Raw genomic sequence first — 15,993 nt, 5'->3', positions numbered from 1 at the left:
CTGCTGAGGTGCTGCAGGCTCTCAGGTGCCAGGCTCCTTTGCTGGCGATGCCCCTGGGCTCCAGCATGGCTGGGGCTCTTCTGTCTCCCCAAAACCTCAGGGGCTGTTTGGTTTCGTAAGCTCTGGCTGGGAGCTCAGTCCTGAGGCCTTGCAGTGCTGGCCCACAAAGCCCCACACAGGCTGGGCTGACTGCTGGAGCAGAACAAGGCCAGAGGGACCTGTCAGCCACATGAGAGCTCTGTGGGCATGGACATCTCTGTCATGCCAGGCCACTGTGCCAGGTTGTGCCACCAGACCTTTGCCAGGTGAATGGCAGGGCCGCACTCAGCCCATCTGAGTCCCCAGGCCACTGGCAGTGCCCTTGTCCCTCTGCCTCACGCAGTGACATGGCTGGGGGGGACATGGTCACTGTCCTCTGTGGCACCCCAGTGCTGGCCATGCCCTGCCAGCAGTACTGGGGGTCTCCACTATAAGCCCACCCAGGTTTGGGATGTTGCTTTGCTGGGAGCCTGCAGGAGCTGGAACTGCCCAGAGCAAAGCTTTGGTGTCTGTTTTCAGCCAGCTCAGAGACCTGGAGGACATGGCTGCCTGTCTGCAGAAGGTGCTGGGTCAGAATAAAGCAGCTGCAGGATGTAGAAGGTGCCCAGCTGCCCATGGTCTCGGGAGGTTTGAGCTTTGAACAAGCTCAGAAGCCTGGGGGCTGCAACCCCAGATCCAACTCAGCAGGAAACATTGGGGCATCTCAGGATGTTCTCACCAGCCACTCTCTGGGACTACCATAAACACACCTGTCTGCCTTGCCTGGGTTCTGCAGCCACCCAGGCTCACACATTCTCCCCGGGGGCTGGGCTTTGGCAGAGAGGGGCTGGGCCAGCTGCAGGAGCAGTGCATGAGGCTGCAGGAAGCTGTGGGGTGACACCAAGGCGAGGACAATCTCTGGGCACAGCTCAGGAGCTGCTTGTGCCATGGCTGGTGCCAGGATTTTGTCACCATGCCATGCTGGTGGAGCTGGGGACAAACAATGGTGGATGGCTCTGAGGAGAATGAGGGGAGGTCAGGGGATGGTGGGATGGTGAAGCACCCAGGTATGAACAAGGTGCTGATGGAGCAGGGCTTGGGTGTTGTGAACAAGCACTGGGGTGGTGGAAGGGCAGGGCTCTGCAGGGGATGGCTGTCCCCCTGTACTGTTTCTGCTTCTCCCCCTTCAGCAATGAAGATCCCCCCCAGCTCTGCTCCTGTCACACCACAGGGATGTGCTGCATCCCCCAGTACTCACCCGGGTGCCTGTCCTGAGTGTCCCCTGCCACACGGGCAGTGCTGCTGCTGAGGCTGTGTCCCACCAAGGCTGTTTATCCTTGTGCATTGCAGGTGCAGGTGACAAAGCCAGGCTCCTTGGGGCTGGTGCAAAGCTCAGGGGTGTCTAGGCTGGCCCCAGGGCTGTGAAATGGCATGGGGAGGATGGGGAGGGGCAATGCACCAAGGCTATGCTGCCTGGCCTCGAGGGACTGGTGGAGTTGGGGTCACACTGCCCTTGCATCCACTCGTTGCAGTGGGGTAACACCACAGGCCAGAGATGTTCCCTCCTCTGCTGCCTCCCCTAAGCTCCTGGGGACACACAGGGCAGCCAGTCTGACACTTTTGGGCTGTGCCATGTCCCCATCAGCTCTCTGATCAGTCAGATCACCAGGTCTGTGGTCTGGCACATGATTTTCCAATCCTGTGGCTCCTGGTGGCCCTGGGATGGTCACAGGCATGTTCCCCTCCTCACCACCCAGGTCTCCCTGTGGCTTCACCTGTGTTTCTCAGGCAGCTGTCTCTCTTCAAGGCTGGGGACAAATCCCTTCTCTGTGTGCCCTGGGTGCCTCTGTGCTGCACCCCCTCACCTCACAGACCCATCCCCAGTCCCAGCAAGAGTGGATGTGACCTGGATGTGCCCACACCGGCTTGGATGTGGCCACCACAGCTGGGACAGAGGGTGCACAGCCCTGGCTCACTCCAGGGCCCACCAGCTTGGCCCATTTCATCTCAGGGGGCAGGACTGAGGGTGGCAGCTCCAGCAGAACTCCAAGCAGGGAAGCTCACAAGGGCCAGCCCCAGCTCCAGGCCCTGCCCAGGCTGTCCAAGAGGCACCCCCGATGAAACCATCCCTCCTACATTGTTTATTTTAGCAACACAAACAAGAGACTGAAATTAATTATTGACTGGGGAGTGCAGGGGCACAGCCTTGCTGGGAAAGGGTCTGGCAAGGATAGCAACCTCCAAGGGACCTGGGGAAGAGGGGATAGGAGCCAGGTCACAGCAAAACACCCAGGACCTGTGGATGTCACAAGGGATCCTGAGGACTCAGCACAGCCCTGCCTGCTGGGGTCTCACACCACAGCTGATGTGGCAGAGCTGGGCTTCTGGGGCTGAGCCCTAGATGCACCTGGCAGTCACTGCATGGCTGGAACAGGGTGTTTGCAGGAGCTGGAGATGGAGCCAGCCCTCCTGGGATGCACTGAGCCACTGGGAGAGGGGATCCTGAAACACTCCAGGCTCAGGGCAGCTCTGCCTGCATCCTGCCACTGCTGCAAACGAAGCAAAGACACGGGGTTCAAAGCAGAAGAGCGTGTATTGCAAGCGGCTGCGGCGCATCCGGAGAGACTTCCAGCCGCCGGGAGAAAAGAACAGAGGGGTTAAAAACGATCCCAGTCTCTAGGGTTACACTGTGTCATGCAAAACAGCCCTGGGGCAAACCCCATCCTGGGAGGTTGGAGGGGAGGGTGTGCTGGCCCAGCCGGACCACCAGTGCTCACCCCCTGCTCCGGGCGAGTGGCCAGACGCCTCCCCGAGGGCCGGTGTCCCCCAGCCCTGCTCGCCAGTGAGGACAGCATGTGCGGGGTGGAGGCTGTGGTGGTGCAGGAACAGCCTTTGCTCTCTCAACCCCTTACAAAAAACAAGCCTCACGGGGTGTCTGCCCCCCACCCAGTTGATCGGGGCCAAGGGATGGGGGAAAACACTCAGGCACAACCCACGCTGCCTGGTGGGGTGGCCCGGGGGACTCTGAGGAAGGGACCTCCTCCATAAATGTCACTGGCATGCAAACTCCGGTGTCCCAAGGGAGGAGGGGGTGCTCCCTCCCCAAGAGTCTGGCAGCGTCAGGGTCCCAGGCAGAGGCCAGCACCGGTCCCACGCAGCCTCCCGCTGTCTCTGGGGAGCTCCATTCAGCTCGAGAACAAGTAAAAACTACTTCAAACCAAACCCATGCAAGGCAGCTATTTGCTCATGTGTCTCGGCGGCTGCCAGACGCCCTGGCAGCGGAGTTCCTCTCCTCTTTGGGGAGGGGGGGAGAGAGAAAAAATATATATATATATTTATACGCAGGGGTCCCCGCCGCGGCCGCTCTCCACCGCAGCCTCATCTCTCTGCCTCCATGGTCACGTTGGCCTTCTGTTCTGCGCTGGCCTGCTGGGAGACGGCGGCGGGCCAGCCCGCGGGCTGCGCCGGCGCGGCCGGAGTCCACATGCTCTGCTGCTGCTGCCCGGGAGGAGAGGCCGTGGGCCAGGCGGGGTTGAAGGCCCCGTGCTGGGGCAGCGGCGGGGCCGGGGGCGGCGGGGAAGTCGCCATGGAGGCCACGGGGCTACTGCTGTTGAAGCTTTCGGAAGCCTTGAGGCGGGAGAACATGGTGAGGGCGTCGGGGAAGTTGGGCGGCGTGGCCGGCGTGTTGGCAGGAGTGCACATCTGTGGGAAAGGAGACACGGGGTCAGGGGAGTCCCCACCTTCTGCCTCCCACCGGGCTGTGGCACGAGACCCCTGTGCCCCCCTGCTGTGGCACGTGAAGCCCCCAGACCTGTGCTCTGCTGGCTGTGCTGCCCACTAGCAGCTCTATTTAAGGATCTGCAGGCTCATGCTCTCCTGGCAGAGGGCCCAGACAGGACCCCCTGTGCCCAGCCAAGTCGGGGATCCCCTCTGCTCCACAACCCACTGGTGCCACCCTGGGCCTGCAGCTTTCTGGCTCTGCAGGCACAAGGCTCAGGCTCAGCTCCCATCCCCCGGGAGAGTGGGCATGCTCCAGCCCTGCTGGGCACTTGCTTTGCATGCTCCAAATCCCCAATTGTCCCAGAGAGTCAAACAAGGCCGCAGCAGCCAGTAAATCCTTAAGACACATCTGCCCAAGCAGATTACGGGCTGCTGGGGCATGAGAGTTAAGGGACTGAGTCTGGGGACAGCTGGAAGAGAGCAGAGGCAGGCAGCACCCACGTGTGGGTGTTTACACACTTCCAGACACTCCTCACCAGAGCCACGCTCCGGCCATGCTCCAGTGAGCACACAAGGACCTGTGTGTGTGGCTGCTGCAGGAAGGGAAGCACCACGTATCTGTGAGTGTGTTTATACAGCTCAGTGCTTCAGGCTCCTCCAGGCTCTCTCTGCCGTGCTGGGCTGCTGTGGACCACTGGCTATGCCCAAAACATCCTCCCTCAGACTGCCCCTTTTGGAAGAGGAGCCCCAAACCATCTGCAGGGCTCTGCTGTCCCACTGTCCCACCAGCTGCTCTCCAGGAAAACCTTCCTTGGCAGGCAGCTCTGGCAGTGCCCAGCCAGACCTCCCTGCCTGCACTCCTGGAGCTGGGAAGCAGCGAGCTGGACATGAGCACCAGCCTGAAGCACCCGCCAGCTGGTGCTCTGCCCTAGGAGAGCACTGGGGAGCTGGGAAAGCACTTACCATCTGATGGTGGTGGCTGTAGGGGATGTTTGTTTCTTGGAAAAAAGCACTGAGAGCAGTCTGAAAGGAAGGAAAAAAAAAAAAGGGAAAGATGATGTTACTACCTGCATCCAAACTGGGCACCCACCTCACCCCTGCACACTACTAGACCCCAAAGATGATCCAAAAGAGGGCCTGGGGGGCCTTGAGGGCACAGCTGCTCCCTGTCCCCAAGCAGGGACCTGTGCCTGCCATCTGCTCACACCAGGGCAGGTGGTATTTGGGACCACCATCCTTGCAAGGAGCAGCTACTGCTGGGGCAGAGCCCAGCAGGTGTTTCACAACTCACCGTGACACTCTGCAACCACCGTGTGCTGGGAAACAAAGGAAACCAAATCCAACCCCAGCAGGAACCAGTTAAAGGCAAGTCTTCAACAGGACACAATCACAGTCCCCATATTCCCACCAGGAGATGCCCAGGGCAGGGGCTGCAGCAGGTGCCCACCCCATATGCCAGAACATTTCCAATTCAGTAGCAGACAGAGCATGATGGGGACTGACATTGTTTTGTAGCTTCCAGTTAAAACCAGTAATAGTCTGGTAAATATGTCACATGCCACAGGCATGTGAGAGGACAAGAAGGGTTGCAGGTAGGGAAGGCCGGGGGAAGAGGATGGTCAGGAGGGCAGACACCCAGCCCAGGTCTGGGGGTGCACAGCACTGAGCTGATGCAGGAATGGTGAAAAGTTCTTTACTCAGAGGGTGGTGAGGCCCTGGCACAGAGAAGCTGGGGCTGCCCCATCCATGAAGTGTCCAAGGCCAGGTTAGATGGGGCTTGGAGCAACCTGGGATAGTGGAAGGTGTCTCTGCCCATGGCAGGGGGGTGCAATGAGATGACCTTCAAGGGCCCTTCCATCCCAAACCATTCTGTGATTCCATGATGGTGACTCCTGTTCTGCACCAGGCTTCAACTGAGTCAGGGCTAGAAAACAATGGTTTGATTCAGTTGAGGATGAGACTTGATGCAGAACTGGTTTGGATTTATTTCTGGTTGAAGGAAAAGCCCCCTTCAGTCCTATTCAGGCCTCTCCTCAGGGCCTTCAGGTCTCCACTCTGGGGTGTGAGGTGTGGGGCTGTGGCTGGGTGCTGCCACTCTACCTGAGACTCTGCTCCCTTCCTGAGAGCCAGGGATTGAAGGTACCCAAGCTGCTGGGGAAAAAAAGGCAGAAAAGCCTGGAAAGAGCACAGGGAGGTTGTACCAAACACTGCCCAACTGCAACAGCCACAGTCCTGCCACCACCCATGCTCCTCATCCCAGTGTCCACATGCTCCTGTGTCATTCCCAGGGCCAGCATGAATGACAGCAAGTCAGCTCAGCTCATTGATCCAATGGGAAAACTAATTTTGTCCCAAACATCCAGGCTGGCAGGCCCTGGGAAGGCAAAGAGGTTTATGGTTTCCTGACTAAACAGCAGAAAACTATTGGTACGACCAGGTGGCAGCCAGAGCAATGTCTGCAAACAATGATCCAGACCTGGGTGGGGGAAGCAATTCCTGCTGCAGAGTCTGGCAGCTCCCAGACCACAGGGGGAGTGTGCAATAGCTGGGCTGGCAAGGCTCTTCCCTGCAATAGCTGCATTTAATAACACAGCACCTGAACTCTGCACCCGGCCACGCTGTGAGCTCTGAGCCCTCAGCTCCTGCAGGCAGGACCCAGCAGATCCCAGAGATGGCCATGCAGCAGGAATGGGGTCTGTGGCCCTGCAGAGAGCTCTGCACAGGACAGCACATAGCTCTGAATTAGGGAAATGTCTGACACATACACTTCTGCAGCAGTGACACCCCCTGCCACGCTACCCTTTGTCCTGGGTGAGGTTGGACGTCAACAGTCAACAGCCTGAGGCCCTAACACTGACAGATCGTGATAAGAGAGGGGTAACACCAAACAGGAAACACAGGCAGAGGTGTGGGCACAGCCAGATACCATAAGCTGATTAAATCTGCTCTGTGCTCCTGTTTTCCAAGTGGCCTCATATCTGGGACTGTGCCACTGGCAGACAGTGGCAGAGAAGGTCCCTGCTGTCCCCCTGAGCTGCCCACCAATCCCTGCCAGTGCTGGGATGAAAGCTGTGACTGGGCAGAGGAAGCAGCCCACCAGGGCAGGCCCCTCTGCCTAAAACCCTAAAACAGTCTCTTCCCCTCCATCTGCCCCTTTCCAAGCATGGCAGAAACAGCCCCTGTGCCCAGCACAAAGCCCAGGACCTGCAGTCACCTGCCAAGGGACCTGCAGAGGCCCAGCCTGGTGAGGGAGGGCCCCACGCTCCCCTTGGTGCCACAGGGGCCTGGGACACACACAGGGACCAGGGACACACACATAACCAAAGCTCCTGATGCCACCTGCTCTCCAGACAGTGTCACAAGTGCCACCGTGACTGCTGCAACAGCAAAGCCAATTAAGGCTCCTCTGCTGGAGCAGGAGCCCGAGCCCAGCTCAGCTCTGACCCTGGAGCCAAAGCCCTGCTGCCTGTGCACCCTGGTGTGCATGGGAGCAGGGCAGCCACGGCCTGGCCACGCTCAGCAGGTGACCAGGCCACTGTTACCCCTGCCAGCATGCAAAACCAGGAGCTTCCCAGGAGAGGGATCACACAGGGACCCTGCCAGGGTGCCAAGAGCACCTGTGGTGAGTCAGAGAGAGGGTGGCTGGAGGTGTGAGCCCTGCCAGCACAGAGCACACAGCAGCAGGGGCAGCCCTGGCAGCACCCTGTCCTTGAACCACCAAGGAAGGGGCTTCATGAAATGTAAATACATAAGGGGAAGTGAAATCCAGCCATAGACACAGCAAGTGAAGCCAGACACCTGCTCCTCATTTTGTTCCCCACACACCACCTCTCTACACTGAACAGAGGCTCTTAGCACCAGGAAAAGGAAGGAATGGGTGGGTTTTTTTAGAAGTTTCTTCTTATCCTCCCCAAATAGCCCCAAGGGCAATGAGCACATAAAGCCAAATAATATCTTTCTACCAATGAAGGAGCCTGATCCACTGCCCAGCCCCATGTGAGACTCTGCAAACTCTGAAATGTCTGCCTGGTAACCTGCTGGGTTCCAGCCACAGAGGAGCTGCTCTCCCTGGCTTCTCCCAAAAAGCCAGGCCCTGGAAGCTGAGTGCCAGCCTTCACCCAGAGACACTCCAAGCTGCTTTCTTGGGCCTGTAAACCTCTCCCTGGGATCAGCCATGGCACTGCTCCAGCTGCTGGAGGGCTGGGCTGGCAGTGCCATTCCAGCTGGCACCCACAGCAGCCATCCCTGGAGGCATGGAAGGGCCCACAGAGCTGCAAGAGCTGCAAATTAAACGGGGCACAAGAGGATAAAGCCTGCCCAGGGTCCCTAGGAAACAGAAGAGCAGTTACAGCGAGTGGGAGAGGCAATCCACACCCTACCCATGAACTGCCCTGTTCCCAAGGGATAGATAGGATGAAAAAAAAAATGGCTCCTCAATCAACCTTGAGTATGGGACAGACTCTGATCAGCTCACAGCACAGCCAAAGGTGACTGTATCCCAAATGTTTTCCTGACCTCCGGCCCTGCTCACTGTCCTGGATCATGGGTCTTGGATCCTGGATCACTGTCCTGGATCATGGTTTCCAGCCTCTGGGTCTACCAGGGCTGGAAAGACACACACAGAGCAAATCCTCTCTGCAGCCCTCACTTCATCCTCCTACACACAATGGCCCCTGAGCAGCCAGCCTCAAAAGCAGCCCAAGCCCAGGGAAGTGGTCCCAAAACATCAGCATCCCAAAGCTGTCTGTGCTTCACAGCAGCCTCCCTCTCCCTCCTGCTGGTGACAAACACCCCAGGGACTGTCACAGGCAGCAAGTGGGACACTGGCCCACAAAGGAAAGGTCCTGGACAGGGCAGATGGATGCCAGGAGTGCCCTGGCCAGCACAGAGGCACAGAGCTGGGACAACCCAGCTCCCGCTGTGTGTCACTGGGCCACTGAGCTAGCCTGGCTCAGTGCAGAACACCTCTCTGTCCCCGTGTCCCCGTGGTGGCCTTACAGGCAGGAGCAGAACACTGAGGTACAAGCAGGCTGATTGCATTCACACGTGCCCCTGGAGGAACGCTTTGACTCCAAGGAGATGGGTAATTTATGCTGCCTTTCCTCGTGCTGAACTTGCCTGAACTCCCCCGATTTATACTCACTGCAGATGCACACCAGCCAGCAAACGGGTGCTGCACTGGAATAACAAAAGCCTCGGGAGTACTCCAGAAAAGAGGTGAGAGCAGGCTGGAGCGGTCGGGAGGTGATCCCTCCCCAGCGTGGCTCCCAGAAGGAGCCATGCCCAGCGGCCATTTTGCAAAGGGAATTATCTGACCGTTGCACCAAAAGTGAGTGGGAACATGGTAACGGCAGCGTTTGTTTACAGCCCAGCTTCCTCTGAGTCATGTGAGTGCCCAGCCGGCAGGAGACGGCTGTTTCTACTTGTGCAACTCGCCAAACGGTGGCAAAGTTCTGCAAAAAAAAAGCCTTTTGAAAGACGCGTTAAAACTTCTGTCATCCCTCCCCGGCTCTTTTGCGACACGCACGGAGGTGGTGGAAGAGGATCCCGCCTGTCCCAGAGGGCCACAGTCAGGCTGTGTTAGTAAACAAACGCCGGAGCACGTTACACATGCAACAACACATCCCACGCCAGCGGTGCTCCCGTTCACCGGGCACGGCGGTGGGATCGCCGGCCCGCTCCTCCGCACATCCCTGCGAGCCCACCCCGCGCTCCCCGGCCACGCACGGCTCGCTCTGGGATCCCTCCTGGCCTGTGATAATGGGGGAATGCTGTGCCCGTACGGCGATGGGCGCCGTCCGTACCGGGTCCGCCCGGCCGCTGTTCCGTTACGGAACGGCTCCGGGACAGCCCGGGCAGGGAGGCGAGGTGCTCCAGCCACCGAGAGGAACCAACGGAGCCTGCTGCTCCCCAGCCCTGACTCCGAGCTGCTCCCGCAGCACTGCACAGACATTTCAATTACCGAGGTGCCATTAGCGTCAAATCCATCAGCTCCAACCTAGGGAGCTGCAGAAGAGAAGGAAAAATCCTATTTAGAAAGCAATTTATTGGTGACGGCCACCGCACTGCTCTTTGCTCCCTGCGCTTCGGGTCCGGGGATCTCCGCAGGAGCTGAGCGCCCTGAAAGGCACCGCGGAGCTCCCGCGGCGCCCCCCGCCCCACGCGCGGCCTTAACCCCTGTCAATGTCACGGAGTATCCCGCCCGCGAGCGAGAGGAAAAGGCGCCTGGAGCCAGGAAAGCTTTGACCTACAAAGTCTCCTCTCCCACGGCTGCCCGAGAGCTCAATCTCCCCAGGGCAGGGCCGTGGGAAAGGCTGCGCTGGGGTTTTCCAGCCCACGGCCACGCGGGAGGGCTGCGGCGGGGGCGGGGGGGAACAGGAGGAGGCTTCGGCGGATTCGGCGCTCCCGGCCCGGCCGCGGTCCGGCGTGGGGCCCCGGGAGGCTGCGAGCCCCTCTCTGCGCACCCCCCGCGCAACGTGGCCTCCCGATCGCCCGCCCCGCGTGGCGCCCACGCTCCCCCGGGCACCGCCGGGGGCCCGGCCCGCGCCCCGCCACCACCCCCGCGCGTGTGGGCGGGCGGGGGGGCGGCGGCGTGTCCGTAGGGCCGGGCACCGATCCACGCTGCCCAAACCCCCCGCGATGCCCCCGCTTGGGGACCCGCCCGGGACCGGTACCGGGGCGGCGGCCTCACCTCGAACTGCCAGTGGGCCGCCTGCAGCAGCTGCTTGGCCTGGTCGGCGGCGCATCCGGCCGCCAGCACGAACTGGTTGATCATCACCTGGTGCTTGAGCTCGTCCATGGCCCCAGCCCCGGCCCCCGCCGCCCTCAGGGCGCCGCCAGCACGGCGGGGCCGGCGGCTCACGCCAATGTTTACCGGGCACTGACTCACGGCGCCCGCCCAGCCCCGCCCACGGCCGCCCGGGGCGGGGCGGCCCGGCCCGGCCCGCGCGGCGCCCCTGGGACTTGTAGTTCCTGTTCACCACGCCGCCCGCCGCCCTGCCCCCGCTCGGACCACAACTCCCAGCAAGCCCCGCTCTGTTTGCGGAGCGCTCGGCGCTCGTTGAGTGACGCGCGGGGCCGGCCAACCGCCGCCCGCGGCTTGGTAGTACCTGACCGTATATGGTCAACAACGGCGCGGCCCCCAATGGGAGGGCGGCGGGGGCGGGCCGCGCGCGGGGCGGGGCCGAGGCGGGGCCGCGCGGTCACGTGGGCGCGGGCGGTGTTTACAGTCGGCCGCGTGCGGTTTCCTGTTGACGTGAGGGAGCGCCGGGGCCGCGCCGGGACCACGCTGTGGGCGGCCCGCCCGGGGGTAGCGCTGCCGCCCCTCGGTACCGCGAACCGCCACAGGCCCCGCCGTTGCCCCTCTGCAGCCTATGGGGGTTTGGTGGAGACCCCTTGGCTCGCAGCTGCCCTACAGCTCCGCGGCCCGGGAGGCGGTGGGGCAGCAGCCCCTTGGCCCCCGCACCCTCCATCCGCGCTAATAAACTGCGGGCGCGTTGCCCACCCCCGCCTGGTCCCGTTTTCCCTCAGCCGCAGCGTGTCCGTGCATCGCTGAGGCGCCTGACGGGAGAGGCGGCAGCGAGGGAAGGTTCTGGAAGGTGCGGGGGGCTGCCGGCGTTCTGAAAGGCTCCTTTGAGAGCCACAGCCGATGGAAGCCCGCGGGCAGGCCGGTGCTGCAGGGCCCGGCAGGGCGGACAGTGGTGGGGCTCAGGGTAAGCAGGCACAGCCCCGCGGTTCACTGGCCGGGGCTAAGAACATCAGGGAAAAGATGAAGGGAATTGCCGGCTCCACCTTTCCTGAGCGGAGGTTCCGGGCTGTTTCCTGCAGTTTGGAGAGGTTTGCCTGGCTGTGAGTGGATTGTTTACTAACTCCTCTGACCCTGGCTGGCATTTTGCTGGTGTTTCTGAGCCTTGAGGATTAAATGGCTGAAGGTCAGGCAGGTAATGCACTTGATCAGTGGGGTTTGCAGCCTATGCCGTGTGGACAGGAATTGCTCTGGTATTGTCCAAAGCTAATCACCATTTCCCGTGTGTTCTTTAGTAACCATTCTGGAGTTACACAACCATTCAGCCTCTCCAAGCCTTGGAGAATTTCAGGGCCAAGGGGTTTCCCCTTCTCATTCTATATATCTCACTGCCTAAATCCAAGTGAGGGCACAGCTGTACATGGCAGTGGGACATAGCAAGAGCTGACTGCTTGTTTCTTACAAGGTCAAGACAATCCCCAGAGAGAGGTGACACAGGGAGATTTGTAGCCACCACGGTGTAAATATAGCAGGAAAAACTAATCTCCTGAATGATTAATCAGAAAGAGCCAGGCATGTTTAGAAACCTTGCAGTTTGGTGTTTGGAGGGAGAAGGGTTGGGCCTGGCCTGGCAGGGCTTTCGGGAAAGGTTGTAAACCCTCAGAGCAGGGCAGTATTTAGGGAGGCAAAGTTCATGGGCTCACCACTCCTTCTGGTGAGCTGTAACTCCGTGTGTGTAGAGCAACCTTGTTGTTCTACATGTACCTGACAAACACAGTGAGTGGCAGTGGGAACAACAGAGACAAAGCACTGGGTAATAAACCCCAAGCAGCTGGACTTTGGATGAGCTGCTCTGGTGACCGGGAGCTTTGCAGGGAAACATATTTCCTTGTTTACATGGGTGTGCTCGTAGCTGCCTTCCCCCAACATGTCCAAGGAGGCTCCTGAAGGCTGGGGGTGGCTGGAGAAATGTGGCAGTGGGTGTCCCTCTGGCCCATCTGCCTGCTCTGGGCTGCAGCTCTGTGGATTCTTCTTCCTGGGGTTCAAAGGATCCCCCATCTTTTCCTGGATGCGTTTTGCTGAGCAAAACCAGTGCAGGAGCTGAGGTCTCCTCACCACCCCTGGGGCTCTGCAGGCTCCTGGTGGCAGGAGCCCTGGCCCAGTTTCACCCTGGTCCTCCCCAGTTTGACCACTCTCTCCCCACACCATGATGGCACTCAGGGTCTCAGGTCCCTTGAACCTTGTTGAAAGTGTTTTCATCCCTTTCTCACAGAGGACTTCCCATCTTTGTGTCTTTCCTCACTCATGGTGCAAGCAGACCCTGGGGCTGGCAGCACCAAAATGGGGACAAACACATCTCGGGGAACCCAGAGGTGAAGGTGCAAAACCCTCTGGGGTGGCACCACCAGCATTTGTGGGGCCGTTGCTGCTTCTTGCAGCTTCCACAGTGCCCTGGGCTGGGGGAGTGCTGCTCCTGCAGCCCACAGGACCCACCTGAGGAGCTGTGGGACCCTGGTGTGAAAAATGCATATTTTATGATTGGCTTTTCGCAAATATTAAAATGAATATTATGTGTGTTGTGTTAGAAAGTAATGCTGTATTAATTCTCTTAAGTAGTGTGTTAAATATAGTTTTGGGTTATAAAGAAATGTTAAAATAGAAACTCTGCTATGTAGGATATTTTTTTTAAAGAAAGGACTTGCAGCAAAATAGCAGCCACAGGACACCTGAATCTTTCAGAGAAAATAATTTATTGCTGTCTTATCAGAAGAAACGAACTTCTTCCCGCCTGGAAGGCTCTGTTAGGATTCAGAGGAAGAAGTTGATGATGACCAGACAGAATCCTGTATTTGAATGGAATTTATGCATCATGTATGAGGTGTATGAATATGCAACAGGCTGTTGTTTTTAAGGGTTAATCCTTTGTTAACGTGGGTCCTTTTTCAGGCTCGTGCTGCCCAGGAAAGGTACCTGGATGTCCATAATTCTTTGTCTCTATTGTCTCATATTGTCCTAATTCAGATTGTCCAAATTATTATTACTTTAATTGTATTACTATTTTTATAACCATTTTATTACTATTAAACTTTAAAAATTTAAAAAACAAGTGATAGGCGTTTTTCACAGTGCTGAGGGCTGGCAGGGCAGCCCTGCTCCCTGCCCCGAGGCCTCCACTCTCCTTCCCGTGCTGCTGGCAGTGATGGGATGGAGGAGGCCGTGGTGCAATATCCTGCCTTTGTGTCCCACGGGCCGGCTGGGGGCAAAGGAGCAAAGGAGCTGCTGCCCTCCAGCTCTGCTCGCTCGGGGCCCTGGGATTTGGGGAGGAAGGGCTGAGCCCCGCCCTGGCACACCGCTGCTATTGTCACTGTGTGTCACACACGGCTCACGGAGCAGGGCCCTCCGGGACAGATTCCCCAGCAAAAGCCCCTGCCCTCCTCTCGGGAGTTGGCAGTTTATTGCAGCCCTGAGATACGTGAACAGTCTCTGTTTCAGCCCGCACGTTCGAAGAATGAGTCGGAGTTCTTCAGTTCTCGGTCTCAGAGTTGTTTATTGTATCTTATCTATAAAAATTTTTCTTCTGTCCAGCTGAGGTCTGCTCAGCAGGACAGACAGAGGCACTCTGACTGCCCCCAGGGAAATGTTATCTCTTTATACTACAAACTACGTATTACATGTTTACAATTACTTTCCAATACCTATCACCTATGTTAGACAGTGAGCTTCTACTCTAAACCAATCCCAAAGTGCTAACATCACAGCAGAAGATGGAGGTAGAGAAGAAGAAGAAAGGCTGGACACACTCAAGTCCCTCCATCTTGTCCCCAAAACCCCTATTCTAAAAACCCCAAAATCTACTTTTTCACCTAGTGATAATTTTATTATTACACTACTTAAACTTCTGTGGCTTTCAGGTCTTCATACAAAGCTGGTAATTTGCTCCATGGGTCATAATCAAACCCACAGGTGTTCTGGGCTGCGTGCCAGGGTCTCTGAGCCCTCTGGCAGGGGGGCTCAGCAACTCTGGACACCCAGAGGGATTTAGTGAGTTCTGACACCCTCCCAGATGGCAGCAACCCCCACGGGGCCCGACGGCTTCCTCGGAGTGCTCCGGAGAGCTGGGCAGCCCGGGAGGGACCTTCCCACTGCCAGAGGAACAAAAGCCCTCCTGCTGCAGCTCCCCGGGCAGAGCCAACGCCCCCGGCAGGGGGACAGGGCTCTCCCTGCTTAATTCACATGGCACCGAGCTCTTTGCTGCTCAGGGAGTGTGGGTTTGCAGTGAGATGATCTTTAATGTCCCTTCCAACCTAAGCCATTCTAGGATTCCACTATTCTGTCCCAAAAAAAGCTCTGGGGCAGCTGCCTCTGCATGCCTCTTTGAGCTGGAAAAGGCAGGATGCTCTCGGTGCTTAGGCTGTGGGAGGAAAGGGAGAGGGACTCTCACCTTCTGCTCAAATGCAAATTCTCCTCTTTGCCTACTTCATGGTGCAAACACTACTCTGCTTTGCCCCCAGGATGTGGCCAGCTGGCCACCAGTTCTCAGGACAGCACAGGGAGATGGACCCACTGATCCTTGCTGTGCCCAGTCTGCTCCAGCACTGAGCCCCAAATCAGCTGCTGGGCTGCAGAGTGAGGCCTTGGGGGTTGTGAATTCACCCTGCTCAGTTTGGGGCTGCTGGTGGCTGTTCACATCATCCCACTGCTGGTGGCTGTTCACATCCCAGGGCACAGCCCAGAGCTTGTTCCTGTGGCTGTGCAGGCAGGGAGCCCTGGACACACTCTGGGCCAGCATAGATGTCACTCTGATGGTCAGCAGGCTCCATCCCTGTCCCTGTGATGGTCAGCAGGCTCCATCCCTCCCTGTCCATGTTAGAGAAACCCTTGCACAGAGAGGCTGCTTGAGCGAGAGGCACTGGCACTCCAGGTGCCAGGAGGATCCTGGGGGACACAGCAGAGAGTTCCCAGGCACAGTTACTGCCAAGGCACTGCCAGAGCCTCAGGCTCCCCTGTGCCAGGTGCAGGGTATTCATCTCTTGTGGTTGGCCAGCAGGACTTGTTGCTCATTCCCTGCTTTATCCCTGTCCTCCTTCCCAGCCCTGCTGCACAATGGGATGCAGAAGAGCAGGGTCTGCTCCTGTCCTCACCCTCAGCATGTGTTGCCCTGCATCCCGTGCCTCTTCCAGCCCCTCTGGCTGTGTTCGTGTGGCCACGGCAGCTGCAAGGATAATAACTGTCCGGAAGCACGTTTCGCCTGGGGATTGTTTGCTTATTCCTGCTGGGCGTGTTTTAGTTTGTGTTTACAGCCAGCAAATTCCACCCACTGCCTGCTCACTTGCTATCACAAAATCCTCCCGTGCTGGCAGGCTCTGCTCCCTGCTCCATCCCATTTCCCTAAATCCCAGCCCTCTTTCCTGCTCTCAAGGCCAATTTAAGGGATTTCACATGTGCCATCTCAGCTCCTTCATGTCTCTCAGTGATTCCCAACTCCACTGCTGGGAATTTGGGTCCCCAGT

At 58.4% G+C, this 15,993-nt stretch overlaps 1 protein-coding gene and 1 long non-coding RNA gene across 2 annotated transcripts; one reads left to right on the top strand and one right to left on the bottom strand.

Annotated features, from left to right (window-relative positions):
- Nucleotides 1-2,592: 2,592 nt before the first annotated feature.
- On the bottom strand, nucleotides 2,593-10,663 carry UBALD1 (UBA like domain containing 1). The gene is made up of 3 exons (XM_071444434.1): nucleotides 10,430-10,663; nucleotides 4,702-4,761; nucleotides 2,593-3,720 (listed from the first exon to the last, which is right to left on the bottom strand). The coding sequence occupies exons 1-3, from the start codon at nucleotides 10,535-10,537 to the stop codon at nucleotides 3,397-3,399; spliced, it is 492 nt and encodes a 163-aa protein (XP_071300535.1). The 5' UTR covers nucleotides 10,538-10,663; the 3' UTR covers nucleotides 2,593-3,396.
- Nucleotides 10,664-10,987: 324 nt separating this feature from the next.
- LOC139598253 (uncharacterized) lies at nucleotides 10,988-13,589 on the top strand. Its single transcript, XR_011681842.1, has 2 exons — nucleotides 10,988-11,678; nucleotides 13,430-13,589. It is a non-coding gene; the product is annotated as an uncharacterized lncRNA (long non-coding RNA).
- Nucleotides 13,590-15,993: the final 2,404 nt, after the last annotated feature.

Source organism: Agelaius tricolor, unplaced genomic scaffold, assembly GCF_023055355.1.
Source record: "Agelaius tricolor isolate 1412-34295 unplaced genomic scaffold, bAgeTri1.0.p SCAF_19, whole genome shotgun sequence".
NCBI lineage: Eukaryota > Metazoa > Chordata > Aves > Passeriformes > Icteridae > Agelaius > Agelaius tricolor.
The sequence above is the reverse complement of the archived record's forward strand: the minus strand, read 5'-3'. Positions and strand labels throughout refer to the sequence as shown.

Coding starts and splice junctions, on each gene's coding strand:
- UBALD1 (XM_071444434.1), bottom strand. CDS start 10,537: ATGGACGAGCTCAAGCACCAGGTGATGATCAACCAGTTCGTGCTGGCG. Junction 4,762..10,429: donor CGGCCCACTGGCAGTTCGAG/GTGAGGCCGCCG, acceptor CCTTCCTTTCAG/ACTGCTCTCAGTGCTTTTTT. Junction 3,721..4,701: donor ACAGCCACCACCATCAGATG/GTAAGTGCTTTC, acceptor CCTTTCCCACAG/ATGTGCACTCCTGCCAACAC.